At 43.0% G+C, this 18,727-nt stretch overlaps 1 protein-coding gene across 6 annotated transcripts in view; it reads right to left on the reverse strand.

Moving 5' to 3' along the window:
- The window catches only part of asap1b (ArfGAP with SH3 domain, ankyrin repeat and PH domain 1b), an 80,824-nt gene that overhangs the window by 12,406 nt on the left and 49,691 nt on the right, over positions 1 to 18,727 (reverse strand). For 4 of the 6 annotated variants that reach the window (XM_005738860.1, XM_013912325.1, XM_005738859.1 and 1 more), the window contains exons 9-21: positions 17,815 to 17,901; positions 16,508 to 16,516; positions 16,140 to 16,240; positions 15,952 to 16,021; positions 10,566 to 10,653; positions 10,248 to 10,296; positions 7,534 to 7,700; positions 5,106 to 5,239; positions 4,818 to 4,909; positions 4,555 to 4,741; positions 2,309 to 2,394; positions 1,493 to 1,608; positions 1,338 to 1,405 (exon numbers count right to left, since the gene is read on the reverse strand). In XM_005738860.1, the coding sequence (XP_005738917.1) occupies positions 1,338 to 1,405; positions 1,493 to 1,608; positions 2,309 to 2,394; positions 4,555 to 4,741; positions 4,818 to 4,909; positions 5,106 to 5,239; positions 7,534 to 7,700; positions 10,248 to 10,296; positions 10,566 to 10,653; positions 15,952 to 16,021; positions 16,140 to 16,240; positions 16,508 to 16,516; positions 17,815 to 17,901 (1,254 nt within the window). The remainder of the gene's footprint in view (positions 1 to 1,337; positions 1,406 to 1,492; positions 1,609 to 2,308; positions 2,395 to 4,554; positions 4,742 to 4,817; positions 4,910 to 5,105; positions 5,240 to 7,533; positions 7,701 to 10,247; positions 10,297 to 10,565; positions 10,654 to 15,951; positions 16,022 to 16,139; positions 16,241 to 16,507; positions 16,517 to 17,814; positions 17,902 to 18,727) is intronic. The other 2 variants (XM_005738861.1, XM_005738856.1) reach the window with 1 other exon arrangement.

An 18,727-nucleotide genomic window follows, 5' to 3' on the forward strand; every position in this document is an offset into this window, starting at 1 on the left:
ATAACTGGAATAAAAATTATCTTCTTTATTGAGGCACCAGACCTGAAATTCTACCATAACACAGAAAATTTGTTTGCTTGTAAATTCCTGCTACATGATTGCAACTAAAACTGGCACACAGATATATTTTAGGCCCCTGCAGGTTCTCATGATGTCATCATTTTGCCTAGCAACCACCTAGCAACAGGCAAAAATGACCCATTTGTAATGTTTAAGCACCTGCAACACCTCATAAAAGCATCGCATCAGATTAATTTCACAACAAAACATTTTATTTAGAGAAAAATATTATTTTTCATTACTGCAAACTGTGACATTTACACTATCAATACTCAGCCTATGAAGTGAAGTTCACTGTATTTACAAGTTTAATGTCAAATCAACAGCCGACTATAAATGCAAGCACATTTGTAAAGAAAGCTAACGTACGAAATCCCTTTCTACTGCATGGGTGCATATTCAGACAAAGTGTTGCATGCCAGTTTGTCATTATATACTTCATATGGCGGTGGGCAGTGTCTGGATGATAAGTGGTCGTAGTCCCTTAATCATACGAAGAGGTAAATACACTTTGTTGTGTATGATCACACAGCGAGTCCAATATTTATCTTTATTCATATAAACAAGATAACTCCATACATTTTTTTTTACTTTTCTCAGTGTGATTAAAAATATCAGCTTACCAAATCCACAAATAGACCAAATAACACTAGTAAATTACACACATGCTGCACACGATCTGGCTCTAAATTAATGATTTGATGTCAGTACAGAGGATGATTTCACCTTTTATACTGTCTACCTGTCGGGAAAGGTGCGGGTGAAATAGACTGAAGTCCCCTCGGCTTACCGCTAATTACATCTGAGGACATAAGGACTTATGTGTGACACAAAGATCAATAACTTAGATCGTCTATATGTGCTCGAGCTAATAGCCAATAATCTTAATCACAGATATAATTCAAGTACAAATCTTGTTAATATGTAAATAAAATGTTTACATTGGCACATTTTCCTGTAACAATAAAAGATTTGTCCAACTGTGTTTATTTTTCAGAGATTCCAAACAGCATTTAAAGTGTTTTTCTGTCTTCTTTGCTCATATGACTGTTAATAACAAACATATATCAACCATTACTTCCACTCTGCTGCTGCTACCGCCCGCGGCTGGACAGACCTCTGACTGCCATCTAGTGTTCTCACTAAACTGCCCGGTAACTGATGAACACCCTTTATGTGGCTGTGTGTATGTTTGGGGGGAGGACGGGGGCTTTGTGTAATGTTTCTGGGCCTTTAATGATCTACTAAGATGTCCAGCTGGTCGGTCCTATACTTACTGCCTCCTCACACTGAGTGTTCCTCAGTCGCCTGGCAACATCCAGCGCCGTCTCTCCATTCTGATTGGCTGAAAGGGCGAGGACGGACAATCAACAGTTAGGAGTCTGATAGGTGATGACATTAACTGGAGGACGAAGCTCGGCGTGTGACTCACTGATGTCGGTGGCAGGCTTGCCCCTCAGGAGTAACTTGAGGCACTCTGGCTTTTCGTACATGCAGCAGTAATGCAGGGCGGTGTTCCCCCACTCCGTCTGCTTATCCAGGTTACCGCTGAGTTAGGAAAAAAACAAAAACAACAAGACTCGCGCAGTGAGGTCACATGCCTGAGGGTGTTTTCCACAGTCCTGCAGCTTTAGGTTAATATGTTATTGCTCAGGATTTTGAGGTTTAGCATGAAAGAAAAGGACTGGAAACAGCACATTAGACGTCTTGAGTAGAGGTGAGACATTAAATCATTCAAGAAAAACTACAAACTACAGCTAATGGCGCAGTAGCAATCTTTAGATCTTCTGCAATTCCCATGAAGGCAACAAAAAAAAATATTAAAAGACAAGGCCTAGACATGGATTTAATTAATGAGGGGGTCTCAGTTCAGCAGTGGAGACTGTGTGCAGTTGGAGCAGTGGTGGGTAAACAATTGAAAGGAGAGGAATAAATTAAGGCAGAGAACAAGTGCTTGACCCATTTCTGTTTGCCTTGTGGGAATCTGAGCTGAGCCGCGTGAAGCTTTTCCTCTGCACTGCTTTATTAGACTAGAGCACAGAAAGTGACTCGCAGCAGACAGACGGATCAAATTTAATACAGAGTGTTTACACCAAGCTGTGCTGTTTTATACACAATTTTACTCCAAAGTACTCGCGCGTGTTTTTATGAAAGTTGAACAGCTCTTTGCACTCCTCCTGAGCCAAGCTGAATGCACGCAGCTGCATTTTCTAAAAGGTTTAGCAGCTCTTTAAAAAACAAAATGTACCTGTTCTGCACGAGGAAGTCCACCAAGTGCAGGGAGGTCTGGTCAGCAGTCCGTACAGAGTAATGCAGTGCAGTCTCTCCAGCTTCCTGCAGGGGGCCATCAAACACAGCAAAGACTCAGTGGGGCGATCTTGGGCAGCATCCATTCTGTACTCTCTCTCTGTCTACGACTCTTTCAGCATTTAAACAAGCTGCAGTAAACAAAATGGCTCCTAAAAATAATACTTCTGCAGGCCTGATGCCGGCTTTTGTCCATTCCTGGGAGTCTCTTGCTTTTATTTCATCTGCCTTGCAGCACCAAAGCTGGATCTAGGTGGTGGTGTTTTAGATTCAGCATTAAAGATGGAGGTAAAGGCGAAACATATGGAGCTAACGCTTAAATTTAGTGGATCTGTTGGCATCTGAGAGGGGGTCGGATTTAATCACGCACTGCTGTCACGCTGTCTGTGTTTTGAGTTGGGGGTGGGAAGTCATGGCGCAGCCCTTCGGATGCACTGACAGCAGCAGATCAGATATCGGTGAGTCAGACTTCACAGCGCGTTCAGCAGCACCACCCCCCCACTCTCCGTCACCAGACGATATCCTCTTTTATTCCTCTGCAGCATTGTGCACTTAATTTTTCATTAGGGAACGACCGTGTTCGGGTTATAAAACCTTGACCCATTTACGTCAGATTAAGTCTTATCACGCATGTTGTTCACGGTACTGTATCCTCACCAGACACTGCTTGTTATTCAACTTTCATTTTTGCCTAAAAACAGCAAAAAGGCAAGAGAACAAAAGCGAGAGGGGGAAAAAACCCAAAACAAGCCGAACCACAAAATAAAAAACAGACGCATGAACTGAGCCGCTACAGATGTCGCCATCTAGATATATGTGGACCCAAAACACATGATGCCCTGCAATGTGGTGGAGGTTTGCTGGCTATCACCACCTGCTGGAGAAGTTAACCCGGATGACTCAGAATTTTCCAACTGTTACACCCATTTCTAACTGCCAAATAATTCACCAGCTGGCAAGAACGTGTCAGCAGCGGCGGTGTTGCTGGGAAGAAACCACACATGAGGATGAAACCACTGCAGGAACACGCACAGAGCACTGACCAGGCGGCTTCTGAGCGTCGCAGTCTGCACGTGTTATGATTCCAGGCATGTTTTTGCATAGTCCTGTCAGGAGAAGCGGACAGCTCTGGCTTCAAGTGTTCATGTTTGAATTCATTTGAGCTCCTCAAGCCATTTAATGGTTTAATTACTGCCCATTTCCATACAGGGTTCATTCATGTGCTTTTTTTCTTGATTATTTGTGATTTCTGCTCGCTGTATGACCCTCTACTGGCCTTTTAAACTTTTAACCCTGTGGCTGATTTTGGCTTAGAGTTACCTGACAGTGTGATCTGTAGCTGGCTACAGAGAACCGAGGTGTCGTCAGAGTTGGATATAATGTTCTGCTTTATTGGCATAAATGGTCCCCATCTGTAAAGATGCACTTTTTAAGGCACAATTTTATGATCTTCAGCAAATTGTTTTAGGCGTGCAATTTTATGTGTAGTGCTATTACAAAGCAGATGTGGTGTTTTACTCTCTTATAATCACAAGATTACGCTTCTCCATTTTCTTTCCGCATTGCATCACTTTGGGGAGATGTCCTAGGCAGCAAGTTGAAGGGAAATATGACTGAAAATTATTCTATTTTGCCTCCAAGAGTATTTCTTTTTTTTTTTCTTCCATAATATATAGTTAATAAAGCCTGGACTTCATTGTTGATCCATTTTCTGGGCTATGTTCCACTTTTAGATCCTTTTCTTTAACAGTACGTTGTGTACACCAGAGCTTTTTTTTGCCAATTAAAAGTTTCTCTTCTGCCCTGTAGGACCTATAAAAAGTCCTATAATTTAGGTTTCTGCAAACTTTGATAGTCTACAGTTCCTAAACTGTGGACACACAATAAAAGAGAGATTTCCTTCAAGTTAAACAAATAACTAAAAAGTTTCAAAAAACATGACTTATTATAGAATTTCCCAGAGGTACCTACCCAAGGGATTAATAAAGTTCTATCTATCTATAAGACTAAGACAACTGTTGGACAAATCTAACACCGTCAGTCTTTAAAAGCACTAATGTTTATTTTTCGATTCACCTCTACTGACATTGATTTTGACACCATAAAAAAAAAATGTTTGAAACAAAATTATCTTATCGTGTTTTTAACTTTGGATAAATCAGACCTTTAGATGTCTCTTTGACTCACCGGTCCTGCCTCTGGAAGCGGCTCCATAAGCTCCACCCCCTCCGCATAGACCTGAATAAGTGCCAGCAGGTCCCTGGACTGAACCGCCTCAAACAACTCGATCATTTTAGCTGCCGCAGACGTGCACGTCTTCCTCGCGTACTTGTGGTCCACATACTTGGCGTTGATGAACTCCTTCCTCACTGTCCTGTGGACAAAATGTCAAAAAAAAAAGTTAGAGAGTTGAGTTGAGAGATAAAGATTTGTTTATATATAAAACTTACATGTCACTGGAGGGAGTGGGCTTTGGTGATGGGGAGGGGAGGTTTCCCTCCATGATCTCATTGAAGCTACTGTTCCCTACATTCTTGGCCAGCTGTGGGAGAAAGAAGGGAAACATCAGCAACCAAAGAAAGACACATGATGTATCCCTGCAGCTTTACAGATTAAAATTGGCTCCATCCTGTCTTCACAATACTCTTTCATGATTCCTCATATTTCAGGTGAAAACAGTGAAGGGTGTGCCTCGAAAATAAGATCAGTTCCCTCGACAGGCCGTTCGTCTGACTCACCAAGAGTTCTGAGGTTCCTAACTTGTCGAGCTCCATGGACTGGATGCGGGAAATGTGGACTCCCATCTCTCGGTGGATGCCAGAGCACTCGATGCAGGTGAGGATCCCCAGGTTGGTGGACAGCCACTTTGGGTCTATAGACAACAGTGTAATACAAGTTATTACGGCTACAGGAGGCTGATATATAAACAGGTGGTGATTTGACCTCCTACAGTGAGGATGTCAAACTCATTTTACATTGTGGGCCACATATACAGCCCGCTTTGATCTTAAGTTGACCGAATCAAAGAAACTCTCCTTTCTTCCAGTCTAAATTTTAAGTATGTATTTATTTCCTGAGACATTTTAATACAAAAAGTGCAATTTTAACAATAAATCTCAGTTTTTCTAAATGATAAAAAAATGCTCCTTTAAAAACAATGTTTTCACTGTGCACATACTGTGTAAAAAAACAAAAAACAAAACAAACCCAAACAAACAGAAACCTTTAGATGACTTTTATTTATTACTTAATTACTTCTGTATAGTATGAATAGCAATGAGGTAGGTCTTCAGCCATCAGTAAAAATTTTGTAAAATGTATGAAAATACAGTTTGAAGTCCAAACTTTATGCGCTCATTCACATTTTCCAGTACCATCTAGTGGTTTGGATTAGAGTCTTTGCCGGGACAATTCTGGGCCCCGGGCCTTATGTTTGACAACCCTATCCGACAGCATCGAGGGCTCAGCTGATAAACCTCCCCACATGTAGCAAATCTTACATGCAGCATGCAGTTTTATTTCCTTTTTAAATTGCTGCTGCCCTGCAATCTGCTTTGCAACCCACCCCCGCTACAGATGCCTCTTTTCAAGCTCTTCCTGACTTCTTATATAACTGATGCCTGTTCTGTATTGCGTTATGCTTGCCGCACTAGTCACTGGCCGCAAGCACTGTGACTTTAAAACCGCCACAAAAGCATTTATAGTGATGCTTGAGGCGTGCTTGACTCTGATGACACAAAAGAAGAAGTTGAAACAGGAAACAAAGCGATTGCTTAGGTTTTTTTCTTCCTCCACAGAATGTCTCATCTTTTCTAACTGATGCAACACTCTCTCCCTCAGTTTTCTGGAAATATCTGTGGTCCTGCATTAACACTGAAATGCATGTAAAGCCAGACCATTCGTAAGGGTAACAGCACTAAGCATAAACTGCCAGTTAGGCTTTGCATGTCCACATGTACCATATCCTCAAATCACTGCAACAGAAAACAACCATCTTGTGAATAAACTAGCCCTGATTGAGCTGCTAAACCACAGCTTATTTTTCCACTATATTCATTGACTTTATTTATTAATGCATCACCACTGCAAAGCACAAAGGCGCACGCGCACAGAGATGTGGCAGATCCTCGAAACCTCCAGAGACTGAGCGACTTTGCTGACTGATGTTCTGATGCAATCCGGGGGAATTAAGGAAGCTTTAAACTGTGACCTCAGTGATGCTGATGCTGTGAGGCGAGGGGTGCTGCTCTGTCTGAAGCTGACAAGTCAACACCAGAGGAGGCTGGTGGAAATGATAGAGACAGCCCAAAAACCCGGTGAGTCATGCACACAAACACAGACTGCAGGAAGGCACGTGCACACATTTACACAACACAATTAACAGATGCATTGTGAATTTATGGGTCCTCTATAGCTGATTAATGCTATCTTACAGATGAATTTCCAGTCAGAGCATCGAATGAGCAGCAGAGGGAACAACGAGGTGACCTTTGAAAGTCATAAAAAGGTCCTTCAACCACCAAATTAATTTTATGTGTTGAGGAAAGGGAAGCATGGGCGTCACCTTCTCGGTCAGATAAAGGAAAACAACAGGAATCAGATGCTTAAATCCACATCTGGAACATGTGTTATGCCAAAGCCATGTATATGAACGGATGCAGCAACAAGAGAGCAGACATGACAAATTACCTCCGCTCTCTGAGGACCGCAGGGGTCGACGAAGCGTGTGTGACTTATGTAACATCGTGATGTAATGATGTTGTTTCTCAAAGCCCAGAAATGTTTTTTTTTCTCCCCCAAGAGATAAAGTCCACCGCCCCAGTACTCTGCAAGCTGCTGTGTGTGTTTATACAGACAGAGTGGAGTGTGTGGATGCAAGCCTGTGTGTGCTGAGAGTCAGAGGGTCTGAGTGTCCACGGCACTCCTGAGTGCTGACTCTTTGCTTTCTAATGTGAGGGGGAGTATCGGGATAGAGCTGCGCCCTGAATGCTAACAACACCAGCATGCGCGCACACACACTGCAGTGTAGCTCGCTCAGCAACCATCTAACTGAAGGACACGGAGTTCAAGGCAGCGGTGACATTGTAAAGCTACCGAGACAGGAGAGCGGCTTTAAATAAAACACGGTCCACATTTAAATGGACTCACGCAGCTCCACAAACACACCTGCAGCTCCACAGTCGCAGCAGACTTCATTGCCCGGCATGCGCAGCACGTCTTCTATGATGGCTTTGGTGAGGTCCTCTAATCCGTCCTCCCCTCCGCTGCTCTGCTCGCCACGAAACGCCATGTTTAACGCCTCCTCCTTGCTGTTGGTCAGCACCGAGATCCAACTGCAAGAGGGAACATTGTTAGAGACATTACAAACAATAAAATAAAGTTTTACTTTATTGAGATAAAAACAGCTAGGGGTAAAGTTAAGGAGAGCAATTCAGCATAGCATCATTTTGTGATAAAATGTCAGGAAAGCGCCCATCACAGGTTCTTAAAGCCTTCAGTGACCTTTTATCTTGTCTAAATGCATCAAAATCACAAAAATACACAGAAAAGCAGCAACAGGGAAGCTAAAAGGAGGGATTATGTTGCATTTTTGCTTTACAAAGATGAAAAGATGCTAAAACACACAAATATTTGCCCATTCTTTGGTTTCTTCGAAAAGGTTAAAGAGGAACCAATGCACCCACGCAGGCCTGTGGCCGTTACAACGAGGCGGGCGTACAAACACGACCTCCTGCATTTCACTACACAAAGCACAATCTGCACACACGCAGCCGATCACAGCCCTTCCTCTGTCACAGCCACTCAATCCCCTCTCAGAGCAGACAGACAGTGGGCACACAAACCGATGCATTCGATTGTCTGTTTATCTCCATGTGTGGAAAAACAAGATATTTTAATCCACTAATGCGTAGGTGTGCAGATGCCAGGCCAAAAGTGTTTGCGTGTTTGCTTACAATATGCATTATAATATGCTGCCGGCCTAATTGCGGAAGAGCGTGATTACGTGAAGCGAGCGCCCTATGAAACACTAAATATTTGAAGGGAACTACAAAGAAGACGACGCCATCGCCGACACCACTGCAGTTGGAATTGCGTGACGGAAGGAGCAGAGCAGAGCCGCGAGTGGCATCCCAAAGGACTACAAGCAACATGAAGTGTTCAAGCAGGACTGAGCGAAGAGGCAAAGCCACAGCGAGGCTGGAAGAAAGTTTCCACCATCAGAGGAAGAACAGCCACAGCATCACAGAGTGGCAGATCGACAGTATTCAGACTCGGGTTTGTTTTCACTCCTCTGCGTTTATGAGTGATTCGGCTCCGGGGGAATCACATCTTATGTCCAACAACGTCATCACAACACTGCATTCAACTGTTTTTGTTTATCTGTACGCAACTGCTGATCTCATCCCAGCTCCTGTTTGTTGGGCAAGCTATTAAAAAGCCTGTAAAGCATGAAAACAAAAATCACCAAAATATAATTTTTTTTAAAATGGAGTTTTAATTTAACCTTGTGACAATTTTTTTTTTAAATAATTAAATATTAAACAAATATCTGGCTTTTAAAAAAAATACTTTATTGCTTAAACGTGTATTATATTAACAGGGTTAATAGTTTCATTAAAAATCACATACGTACGTTGACAATCGATTAATCCCAGTTTCTCAGTTCTATTCTTTCATTGTTATTTGTGTTTTATTTTATTATGTTAGTGTTGTGGCCTTTGTTTTAATTTAAAGTGAGGTCGCTTTGAGCTTCGAGAAGTGAAGGCCTTTAAACACTGGTCGTGTAAAATCTGGGTGAATTTTTCATGCCTTAAAAATATTTTTCTGACTCATTCTTAAGTCCGCCGCTCACACTGACCGCGTACTTCCACTGGATGAATCTGTGATATTTATTCTTTCAGTAGAGGCTCGGTCTTTCAGATTTTCACATGAGAATAAACAGATCACTTGAAATTTCTGGAAAATTGAGGCGGCCGGTTTCCACAACACGATGACAAATTAGCGACGTTACATGGTTACCGCAGACACCAAAAAACGACTGTTGCACAGTTTAACGTGCCTGCAGCTGCTTTACTCTGACCAACCAGCCTTAATTTACAAATTTAACTTTCTGTTCGTCCTCCCACATGGTAAAAGCAAAGCCGTGTCTTTGTGACATATTAATTATTCAAATTTCACATGAATGCAGACGGCATACTCTGCACTGCAGAACTGCTCCTGTAACTCAAAAAACACAACGTACAGGCTTTTATATAGTTCCCAAAAATTATCTAATGCTTGTTTTTTAGCCACAATGACGACTAAATTTGTCCTCATGGAGTCTGACTACACAGACAACTCGCCAATTTACAATATGACTTCTTGTGTCATAAATACGATTCGACTTCAACAGAAACGGCAAAAGTGAACAACGCTAAGGCACTTTTTTATATCACACCTCCTTATTTTTCATGTGCAGTCACTATAACACTGCTGTAAAACTAATTTAAACACGTTAAGTGTGTGAAAGGATCTCTTAAATAGGTAGCACAACCGTGGTTATTCCTGTGTATGTGTGTCTGCTCGTGCGTGAGGGTATGGGGAAGCAACAGTATGAAGTTACAGCGACCTGAATTACTCCAGACCACCAATCCCACTGCCGTCCTCGTTGCCACAGAGTCGCATCCTCACTGCTCTCTACAAAGTGAAAAACACCAGCGACTAACCGGCGTCCCATTAATGAAAAACCTTTAGCTGACAGCTAAAGACACCTTTAGCGAGATCACACATAGAAGAATAAATGGGTGTGTAGACTGAGGCGAAGTGGTGTCAGACTGATTCAAACAGCGATAACAAGCAGAACGAGGATCATGTGTCTGTCGTTACCCTGAAGTACTCACATGACAAACTCCTGCTCATCCTCGGCCTGGAAATGATACGTCCGGTTATCTGCAAACAATAAACGGCGGAGTTAAAAAATGCAAATGTCTACTTTTGCATTTATGATAGCCAGCATGCAGCAAACGATTCTAACGCTTATCTGTGTTCTTAATACACTATTATACAAAGAAAACTGCATGTGGAGTTTCCACAGGTCCTTTTACAAGAGGCAACTCTCATCATATTACAAGTGTTTGTCACCGAGCCATTCAGGCATGCGTTAAAGTGCGTGACCGTGTGTGTGTGTGTGTGTGTGTGTGTGTGTGTGTGTAACTTACGAGAAATGAGATCAAAGCATTTCCGGTCCTCAGTACTTGGTTTCACCTGGCAGGTGAGCAGGTTGAGTTTGACTGGCTGCCTGTTGGACTGTAAGAACAAACACAAAGATCACACACTGGACCACAGTGGAAACATTACACACAAGCACAACACCGTCCTCACATCAGAGACATAAATATTTCGGTGCTTTGGGGATTTAAGTTCAGTCAAACATCTCAAAATGAGAAGCAGTCGACACGTGTATGCATGTAAGCTGGTGTTCCTCGGATGAACTGCAGTGACTGTGTGGATCACTTTTCATCGTTCAGTGACATCATCGTCGTATTACCCACAGAAACAGTAATATCTGTGGGTAATATCATCACCTGGATGAGCTGGCGACCCGTCAGCCTCTCCTACCTCATTGAATAATTCACTGCCATTAATAACTAGATGTCTTCAAATTCCCTTCATCTTAATCCCGGCAAAACTGAGGCTCTAATTTTCAGTTCTTACGATCCCCACCAGGAATTTTGCTATCAATATTATTCCCCTGCATTTGAATTTTGAATCTAAGAATCCTTGCAAAACTCAAACCTCTACTGCCACCCAATAATTTAGAACTTTTAGCAGTCGCCTTAATTTTCTCCCGTCCGATTCCCTCTCCTTTCTCTTCAGCCAGTCTTTAACTGGTCCAGAACGCAGCAGCTAGGCTAAGCCTCCTGGCAGTAGCGTCTTAAGGTGGCACAAATTGCCTGGAAGTGCAAGTTCAAGAACACCCACCTGCCAGGTCACCACTGAAACGCCTACATCACCAAATTCAGCCTTAATGTATGCATGCTCCGTTAATCACAACGTATTAGTACCGGCATTGTCATGACACGAGCGATTATACATCATAGCCTGTTATTTTTGTCAAAGGTCTATTTGAACACTTGGGTTCACAAGAACTCGTGCAGGATGTTTCATAGATGCATCTATGGTTTCATTCAAACAGTTGGGTGTCCACGCCGCCCACCCGCTCAGCCCTTAAGCCTTCAGTCTGAGTGGTAACTAGCCACAGCTCACATATCACCCCTGTTCTTGCTTCCCTTCACTGGCCGAATCTCTGGTTTGTTTTAAACGAAGCGGCTGAAGAGTCATTGCTATAAGTTAGCGTCTCTGGAAGTGTGTATGCAGGAATGAATGCAAGGCCGTATGTTTGTGCGTCTGTGTCCTGGAACATGTAGTCTTATCTTTAATATGATGCTGTCGTCAAACTGTGAACCAAATAAATGGATTATTCTCTGCATCATACGGTCAAATAAAGGTTAAACTTCATCACCCTTAGCTGTAGTGCCGATTAATTACAACAATCGTGAACACAGCTAAGCATCAGCATTTAACACTGTCATTGTGAGCATGTTAGCATTCAGCTAATACAGCAAGCACAGCCTCACAGAGGCCTCAACAAGTGATCAAGGCTCCTCCTCAAGCTGAATTCAAAGTGTGCAAACATTTTCACACACAATCCACCCGATTGTTGACGCTGTACATGCAGAAATATGGCGGGTGAAAGTAAAAGTTTGGTTGAAGGGAAGAAACACTTTAAAAATTTTTTTATTTCAAGTCTGTTTCCTGTCCACGTAGAGTGACCCAGATGCGTTTTTACAGGTGTAACAGTGATAACAGAAATGCACAGAAACCTCCTTTGATGTTTGGCAGTAGAGCCCATCTTGTTTCCAGATCCGGTGTTCTGACAAACCATCCTACTTTGGCAAAACGTCCTACCTTAAGTAATTTATGCACATTTCTGCCCTCACAGAGTAACTCCAGCACAAATTTAAGTAGGTATGATGGTTTGCCACTTAACTTTGCCCATCAGAGTAAGCTTGTAGCTCATATTCATAAAGCCAGGATGGTTTGCCACTTCATTTCACCCATTAAAGTATGCTTGTCGGTCACATTCACAAAGGTAGGATTGGTTTGGCACTTAATTTCATGTTGTGCGCATGCGCAGAAACAACGGGTAGGATGGTTTGTCAGGTAGGATGGATTCCCAGAACAATTTGCGCATAAACACAACAAAGTAGGAAATAGAACATGAGTAACATATGCACAATTCATTTTGCTGACTTGGTGAATGAAAAACATTTCTGGGTTTCCCACAAACTGAGGGGTCTTCATATTGTTCATTTTGTCAGAAACAACAAAAAGAAATTATATAGAAAAGGAGAGAAAAATGCTCATGTTTGAGTAGCTGGAGCCACCAGATGGTGGGTATATTTTCATTTTAAAAGGATTTGCATAATTCTCGTAGATAATTGTATCAAGTCATGTTTTTATTATTCAACAAAGCTTCTGCGGTCCGAACTACAAGCTGAACTCAAGGTGCCCCCATTAAGACAGTGGACTGAGCTGGCTGGGCTGTGTACTGTAATAATTGGGTCCAGTTGGCACGTACATACTGAGCATTGTCTCCTGCCAGTGCCCGGGCAGAGGGGGGACGAGGGCACGTGCTAATGAAATGCTAACAGGCTGTTATGAGCCTTGGAGTTGGTGTTAGCCTGCTGGCAAGATGCCACATCCAACTAAAGCCACCTAAAGTTCATCTGCACTGAGGCCTGAAGAAAAGGGAAAAACCTGAAGCGGCGGTAAACTGCTCTCGGACAGAGAAAAACGATTACAAGCTCAGTATGATAACCGCTCAGTGGGCTAAATTAGAAACTGAGGTCAAAGATTCAGTTCCTCCATCACAAAACGCAACAAGAGAAAACATTTTCCTCTCACATCACAGGCGACCACTTCCTCAGAGCGTCTTTGCAGCAGCAGCGTGAAAGTTCAAAACAACAAAGCTCACGTTCACGTCAGTCGCGATCATCCTGATCCTCCCCGCTGTGTTACAGCTGGAGCAACTGCTGTGTCTGCTGGGAAATAAGCCGCCAGAGTGCCAACTCCACCAAGCTCATCCCACACGCCCGACTCGCTGCCAATCCTCACCGGTTAGAAGTAAATAAGGCTGAATTCAAACATTTGCATGTATGCTTAAAGCCGTCAGGGATGATTTATCTGATTTAATCCACAGGCTGTTACTACACAGACATGCTTGCGGATTTGTAAGGCTGTGCTAACACCGGCACGCTCACAGAGACAATATGCTAGTGTTTAGCAGATATGGTGTTGACCATTAGCCATCATCTGCTACTTAGCTCTAAACACAAAGTACAGCTGAGGCTGAAGGGAGCGCCATTAGTTTATTTGTTGAGGTATTTCAGTCTGACCGCAGCGATGACTGACCCAGAGTCCCCGGAGTCAAATTGTTATCATAACGACAAATAAAACACATCTAAGGTTTCCTGGTGATGTAAACACTTTATGAGAGGATAACATCTGCTCTGTTCAGTATTTCAGCTACAAACAACAGAATATATGTATAAACTCGGCTTCTCACCCCCGTGTGTGGTTTGTGGTAAGCGTGTCTTCCTCAAGCTCAATTCTGGAAGTTTGGGGGTTTCTGCAGCATATAAGCCGTCCTACTTTTAATCTGCACGCACAAACCACACAGTTAACTTGCAAATTGGAACCAGTCCCAATCAGTGGGTTGATATAATCTGCCAGTACAAAGATGCATTTGTGTTATTGGCTATTTTATTTCTGCTATGCACAGTTAGGGAAGGTACTGTCTGCCCAGCAAAGAAGCTCTGATTTCCTACCAGCAGACGAGCGTCACAACTAACAGCTTGTCGCCAACTAGTTTGTGAAAACTGGACAATAAAAACAAAAACGTAGGAACCTCATCATATATACGTTTGACGTTTTATCTCTGCACTACAGCTGTTATAGTATTTGTATTTTTTTTTCTATTTTTACTAAAAAGCAGTCTAGTTTACATGTGAGTGTTAGTGCAATATTGCTTCCTTGTGTGCTATACTGAGGGGGGTCTGAGTCTAAGAATTTCACTGTCAGCAGTGATGTGCCATTGTTACCTCTCTTACAAAAAAATCCCACAAAATCAAAATCTACAGTTCTCAGGGGCTCGCCAAAGCTGGGCAGCAGAAGTCTGGACTGCTGTGAGATACTGATGGTTCACTGTACTGTACAGTGGAACAAGAGATTCATATCATGGATGCGCAGCCAACAAATCTGCAGCAAGATTGTGAAGCTGCGACGTCAATATGAACCAAACTCTCTGAGGAATGATTCCAGCGCCTTGTTGAATCTATGCCATGAAAAATTAAGGCAGCTCTGAAGGAAAAAAACTGAACTAAACTGAACTGAATACAGGTATGGGAATATTGGTAAAGACATATATCCAGTACCTGCTGTGCTCTATAACAAAAGGCAAGGCTGAAAGAATTTAATTAAAAATAATAAGTGCATATATTAAAATAAGCCACAGCTGGTAGCTCTGCAGATTTGATTTGGCAGATTTCTGTGCAGGATGCCCTTCTCGACACCCCAACCTTCCCCCAAAGGATTAATAAAACAACATTTCAATAGTTGTCTCGCGCCGACTTGTCAAAGCTGTCTGAATTAATAAATCACATAGAAATGATACTAATTGCTAAATCGATTCTCCTGGATACATTTAAATAATATTAAAAGTCAAGTTAATGTTGAAGCTCAGTTTATTTGTTGGTTATGTTATCAGGTTGTTTGTTTGTTTGTTTTTGGGGGGGGGGGTCCACTTTAATCTGAATTGTATTTATAAGCTGTAAGAGGAATTTCAATCAGAAAATCTTGCTTTTAATATTGACAAGGTTCAAATGTTTTTGATGACCACACTGACGTAAGTAAGATTCAAGAGAAGAAAAAAACCTTTAGGAGCTTTCAGCAAACACTAAAAGCACCAAAAACATAATAAATTCCTGAACAATGCATCGTTTCCTGTTAACAGATGGACTGTCCGAGCGTGATGAGACACCTGCCACTGCTCTGCCACAATTAGCTAAGAGCTACTGATTGCGCTAAGCCCCCCCGACAGTCCAGCTGGTCCCGTGGGAGTTTCGAGGCTCTGTAGGTTACACCTCAGTGGCCGGCGGTTGACAGAATTAACCCAGATATACGAGCCCCGCGTTAGATTCCCGAGGTCCGGAGCGGGAAAGAAAACATGACACTGAAACGTGCCTGCTGCACAAGAGCGGCAGCGGTGGCGGTACCCTCACACTCGCTCTGAGATGAGTCACCGAGGCGCAGCAGGCAGCAAGGGGGGGTAAGAGGGTGAGGCAAGGTTGCCATGACAACCCATTTATGTCAATTCCACTGTGCCAGCCTCCAGATTGTGACGAGAGAGAGAGAAAAAAAACACAACCTCCCCACATGATGTTCTCCTTTTGATCCGCACAGTCAGTGCTGAGGGTCACGGGGTTCATATGAGCAGAGCAGCTGTGCCTGTGTGTGTGTGTGTGTGTGTGTGTGTGTACTCACTGTGGCATGAGAAATGGTGAGGATGCCCCCCTTCACTGAGCACTGCCTCCTCTGCCACACCTTCCTCAGCCTGTGAGAGGCGAAGGGGCGGGGTCAATTAGAGATATTTCCTGCCTGCTTTACATTTTAATGCGTCGTGAACGCACACTACAGCGTTTTTTTATTTATTCGCTGTGTTAGCAGCTTACCCATCACTCTTCTTCAGCAGGTAGCCTTTCTTCTCACTCCCAAACTCCTTGTTTCCCTGCAGCTGGTGCATGCTGTAGCCACCCTGCTTGCTCTGCGAGTCCTGCGCAAACCCACACCATAACACAAAATAAACACTTTGTGTGCACAGAACAGAGAGGCTTAATAAAGACATGCAACACATAGACAACACACACACAAAAAGGATTCTCTGACATCAAAGTGCTTCTGAAAAACAAACCAAGAGTGAAGACTTAAAAATAAAAGGAGGTAAAAGGCATGCTCTGCAACATCTCTACAGGGATAAAGCACTCTACTGTCAAGCTGAAGAACACAGACGCCAGCATGCTCAACATGCACCAACACTTACTCTTCTAGACTTGATTCCAGACAAGCAGAAGGCAGAGAGGAGGGGGAGATAGAGGGGAGAGGCGTGAAAGATCCGGCTCAGGTGCGAGAAAGTATGCTACCTGCCCGTGTGTTAACCAAACCTACAATCCTCTGTGCTTATTGTCTAAAAGTGGTGCTACAGACAGAATAACTGAAATGTGAAAAACTGTATATATTGTTTCATGCAGACAGGCACACCGAGAGTGTGAACGTGTGAACCGAGAGGGTGTGAGCTAACGCACAGCCGAAGCAGCCTGTGCTGATAAGTAAAACGAGCCGGCAGTGCTGGCATACATGCCAACCCTCCCGATTTTTCCGGGAGAATCCCGAATTTCAGTGCCCCTCCAGAAAATCTCCCGGAGCCACCATTCTCCTGAATTTCTCCCGATTTTCCACCCGGACAACAAAATTGAAAAACCATATCGCAGAATTCATAGCGCGGCCAGCCAATTCCAGTTTCCAACAATGGCGGCAGCTACTTAGTTTTAATATTGCTCTTATTTCCCTTTCTGGGTTGCAAAAAAACTTTTAAAATATTTTCTGGTGAGATTGTAGCTGTGTAAACTTCAAATATCTGAGCCGGCGAGAACACCAAACTCCTGACACATCGTCTTCAAACCCCCGCGGTCTTTCGCTACTCGGGTTAAACGTGATATATAAGTCACTTTGATAACTTAAAAACGTTATTGTTTGGCTTTTTCAGTGTTTTATTTGTTCGTGAGTAAATCGGTTTGGCTGAGATTAAAGTTATTAGATTAGATTAATTGAACTTTATTAATCCCTCGGGAGGGTTCCTCCGGGGTTTTCACACAGCCTCTGAATTTGGACACCCCAGCCAATAATAACGGTGACATTTAACGTATTTTATCCGATAAATAAACACTGTAAAATGTATTTATCACCCCCCCCCCAACAGCCCTTTTCAATGTCTGCCTAATTCTGAGATCTCAAGGTTGGCAAGTATGAGTGCTGGAAAGTGTGTGAGAGTCGGGCAGCGAGTGGCTCTCCACTGAGCAGCCAGTGAGGCACAACGCTGGTCACCAGCAAAGCCTACCACACACTGGCTACCAGCATGGTACAGCACTGGGCACTCGCTCGGTGCTGCTGGAGACAAGCTCCAAAAGTTGGTGGTGGCCAGAGTGAGAGGACGTGAAAAAAAAGGAGGTTTCAGAATGACTGGGATGACTGAGTCAGGCCTGTTTTCAGCCCAGTACAGCTGAGTTTGTGCTGGGCTGGCAAGTTGTGAGATTAAATTTGGCTTTGTGTGGTAGGGTGTGACCTGCTTACCTCCTTCTGGTCCAACTGGAGGGAGGACTTGATCAGATCTCGCAGGGCAGTCAGCTGCTTCTTCTCCTCATCCTGAGTTTGTTTGATCTGCAGATAGTGAAGTAAAGATATAAGAGGAAAGCTAAGAGGGCTAATAATGCACTTTTACAGAACTTTAGTTTCCCTTCTTTATTATTTATGCAATGTTCATTTAACCAGGAAAGTGTGACTCTTGAGATTAAAAATCTCTTTTACAAGAGTGTCCTGGCCAAGAAAGACAGCAGTATAATTAGCTGATAAAAATAAAAAACAAAATGTATAATAAATGAAACATCAATAAAAGACAGTGTTTTATACCAGAAACAAGGGCAGTAATATTCAGGCAAAACATCTACAGCCCAAATGATCCAATCACTTAAATCGCAGAGTTTACTTTTGATTTGTGAAGATACACTTAGGCGCAGTGAATGTACCAAACTATTAACTGCACTGCTCTCACGTCAGCACAACCAAACATCGTAATAAGGAGCTGAAAGACTGAATAATGTCTGATCCAAACGTGGCCCAAGTCAGGAAAATTTCAGGGCTTGAAAACAACAGTTTACAGGTGCTGAGAAAAAAGTTATAGTGAATGGACTGGTTCTGTCATAGCTCCACTTTCTTCTTTACTTAGACACTCAAAGCACTTTATACTACATCTTACATTTACACTCCGCTGAACGCATTAGGAGGATCTCGGGGTTCACGGTCTTGCCCGAGGATACTTTGGTTTACAGACTGATGTGGTCAGGGATTGGCAGATTGGTAGACTAGCAGATGACCAGCCTATACCTCCTGAGCCCAACAAGTTATGTGAGGTCTAGTATTTTCCTGAATCATGACAGTGGGTGCAGGATTGCCCAACTTTTCTTGCTTTAAAAAGTGCAAGAGCATG

This window comes from Pundamilia nyererei, unplaced genomic scaffold (genome assembly GCF_000239375.1).
Source record: "Pundamilia nyererei isolate P.nyererei 1_Seehausen unplaced genomic scaffold, PunNye1.0 scaffold00087, whole genome shotgun sequence".
NCBI classification, from domain to species: Eukaryota; Metazoa; Chordata; class Actinopteri; order Cichliformes; family Cichlidae; genus Pundamilia; species Pundamilia nyererei.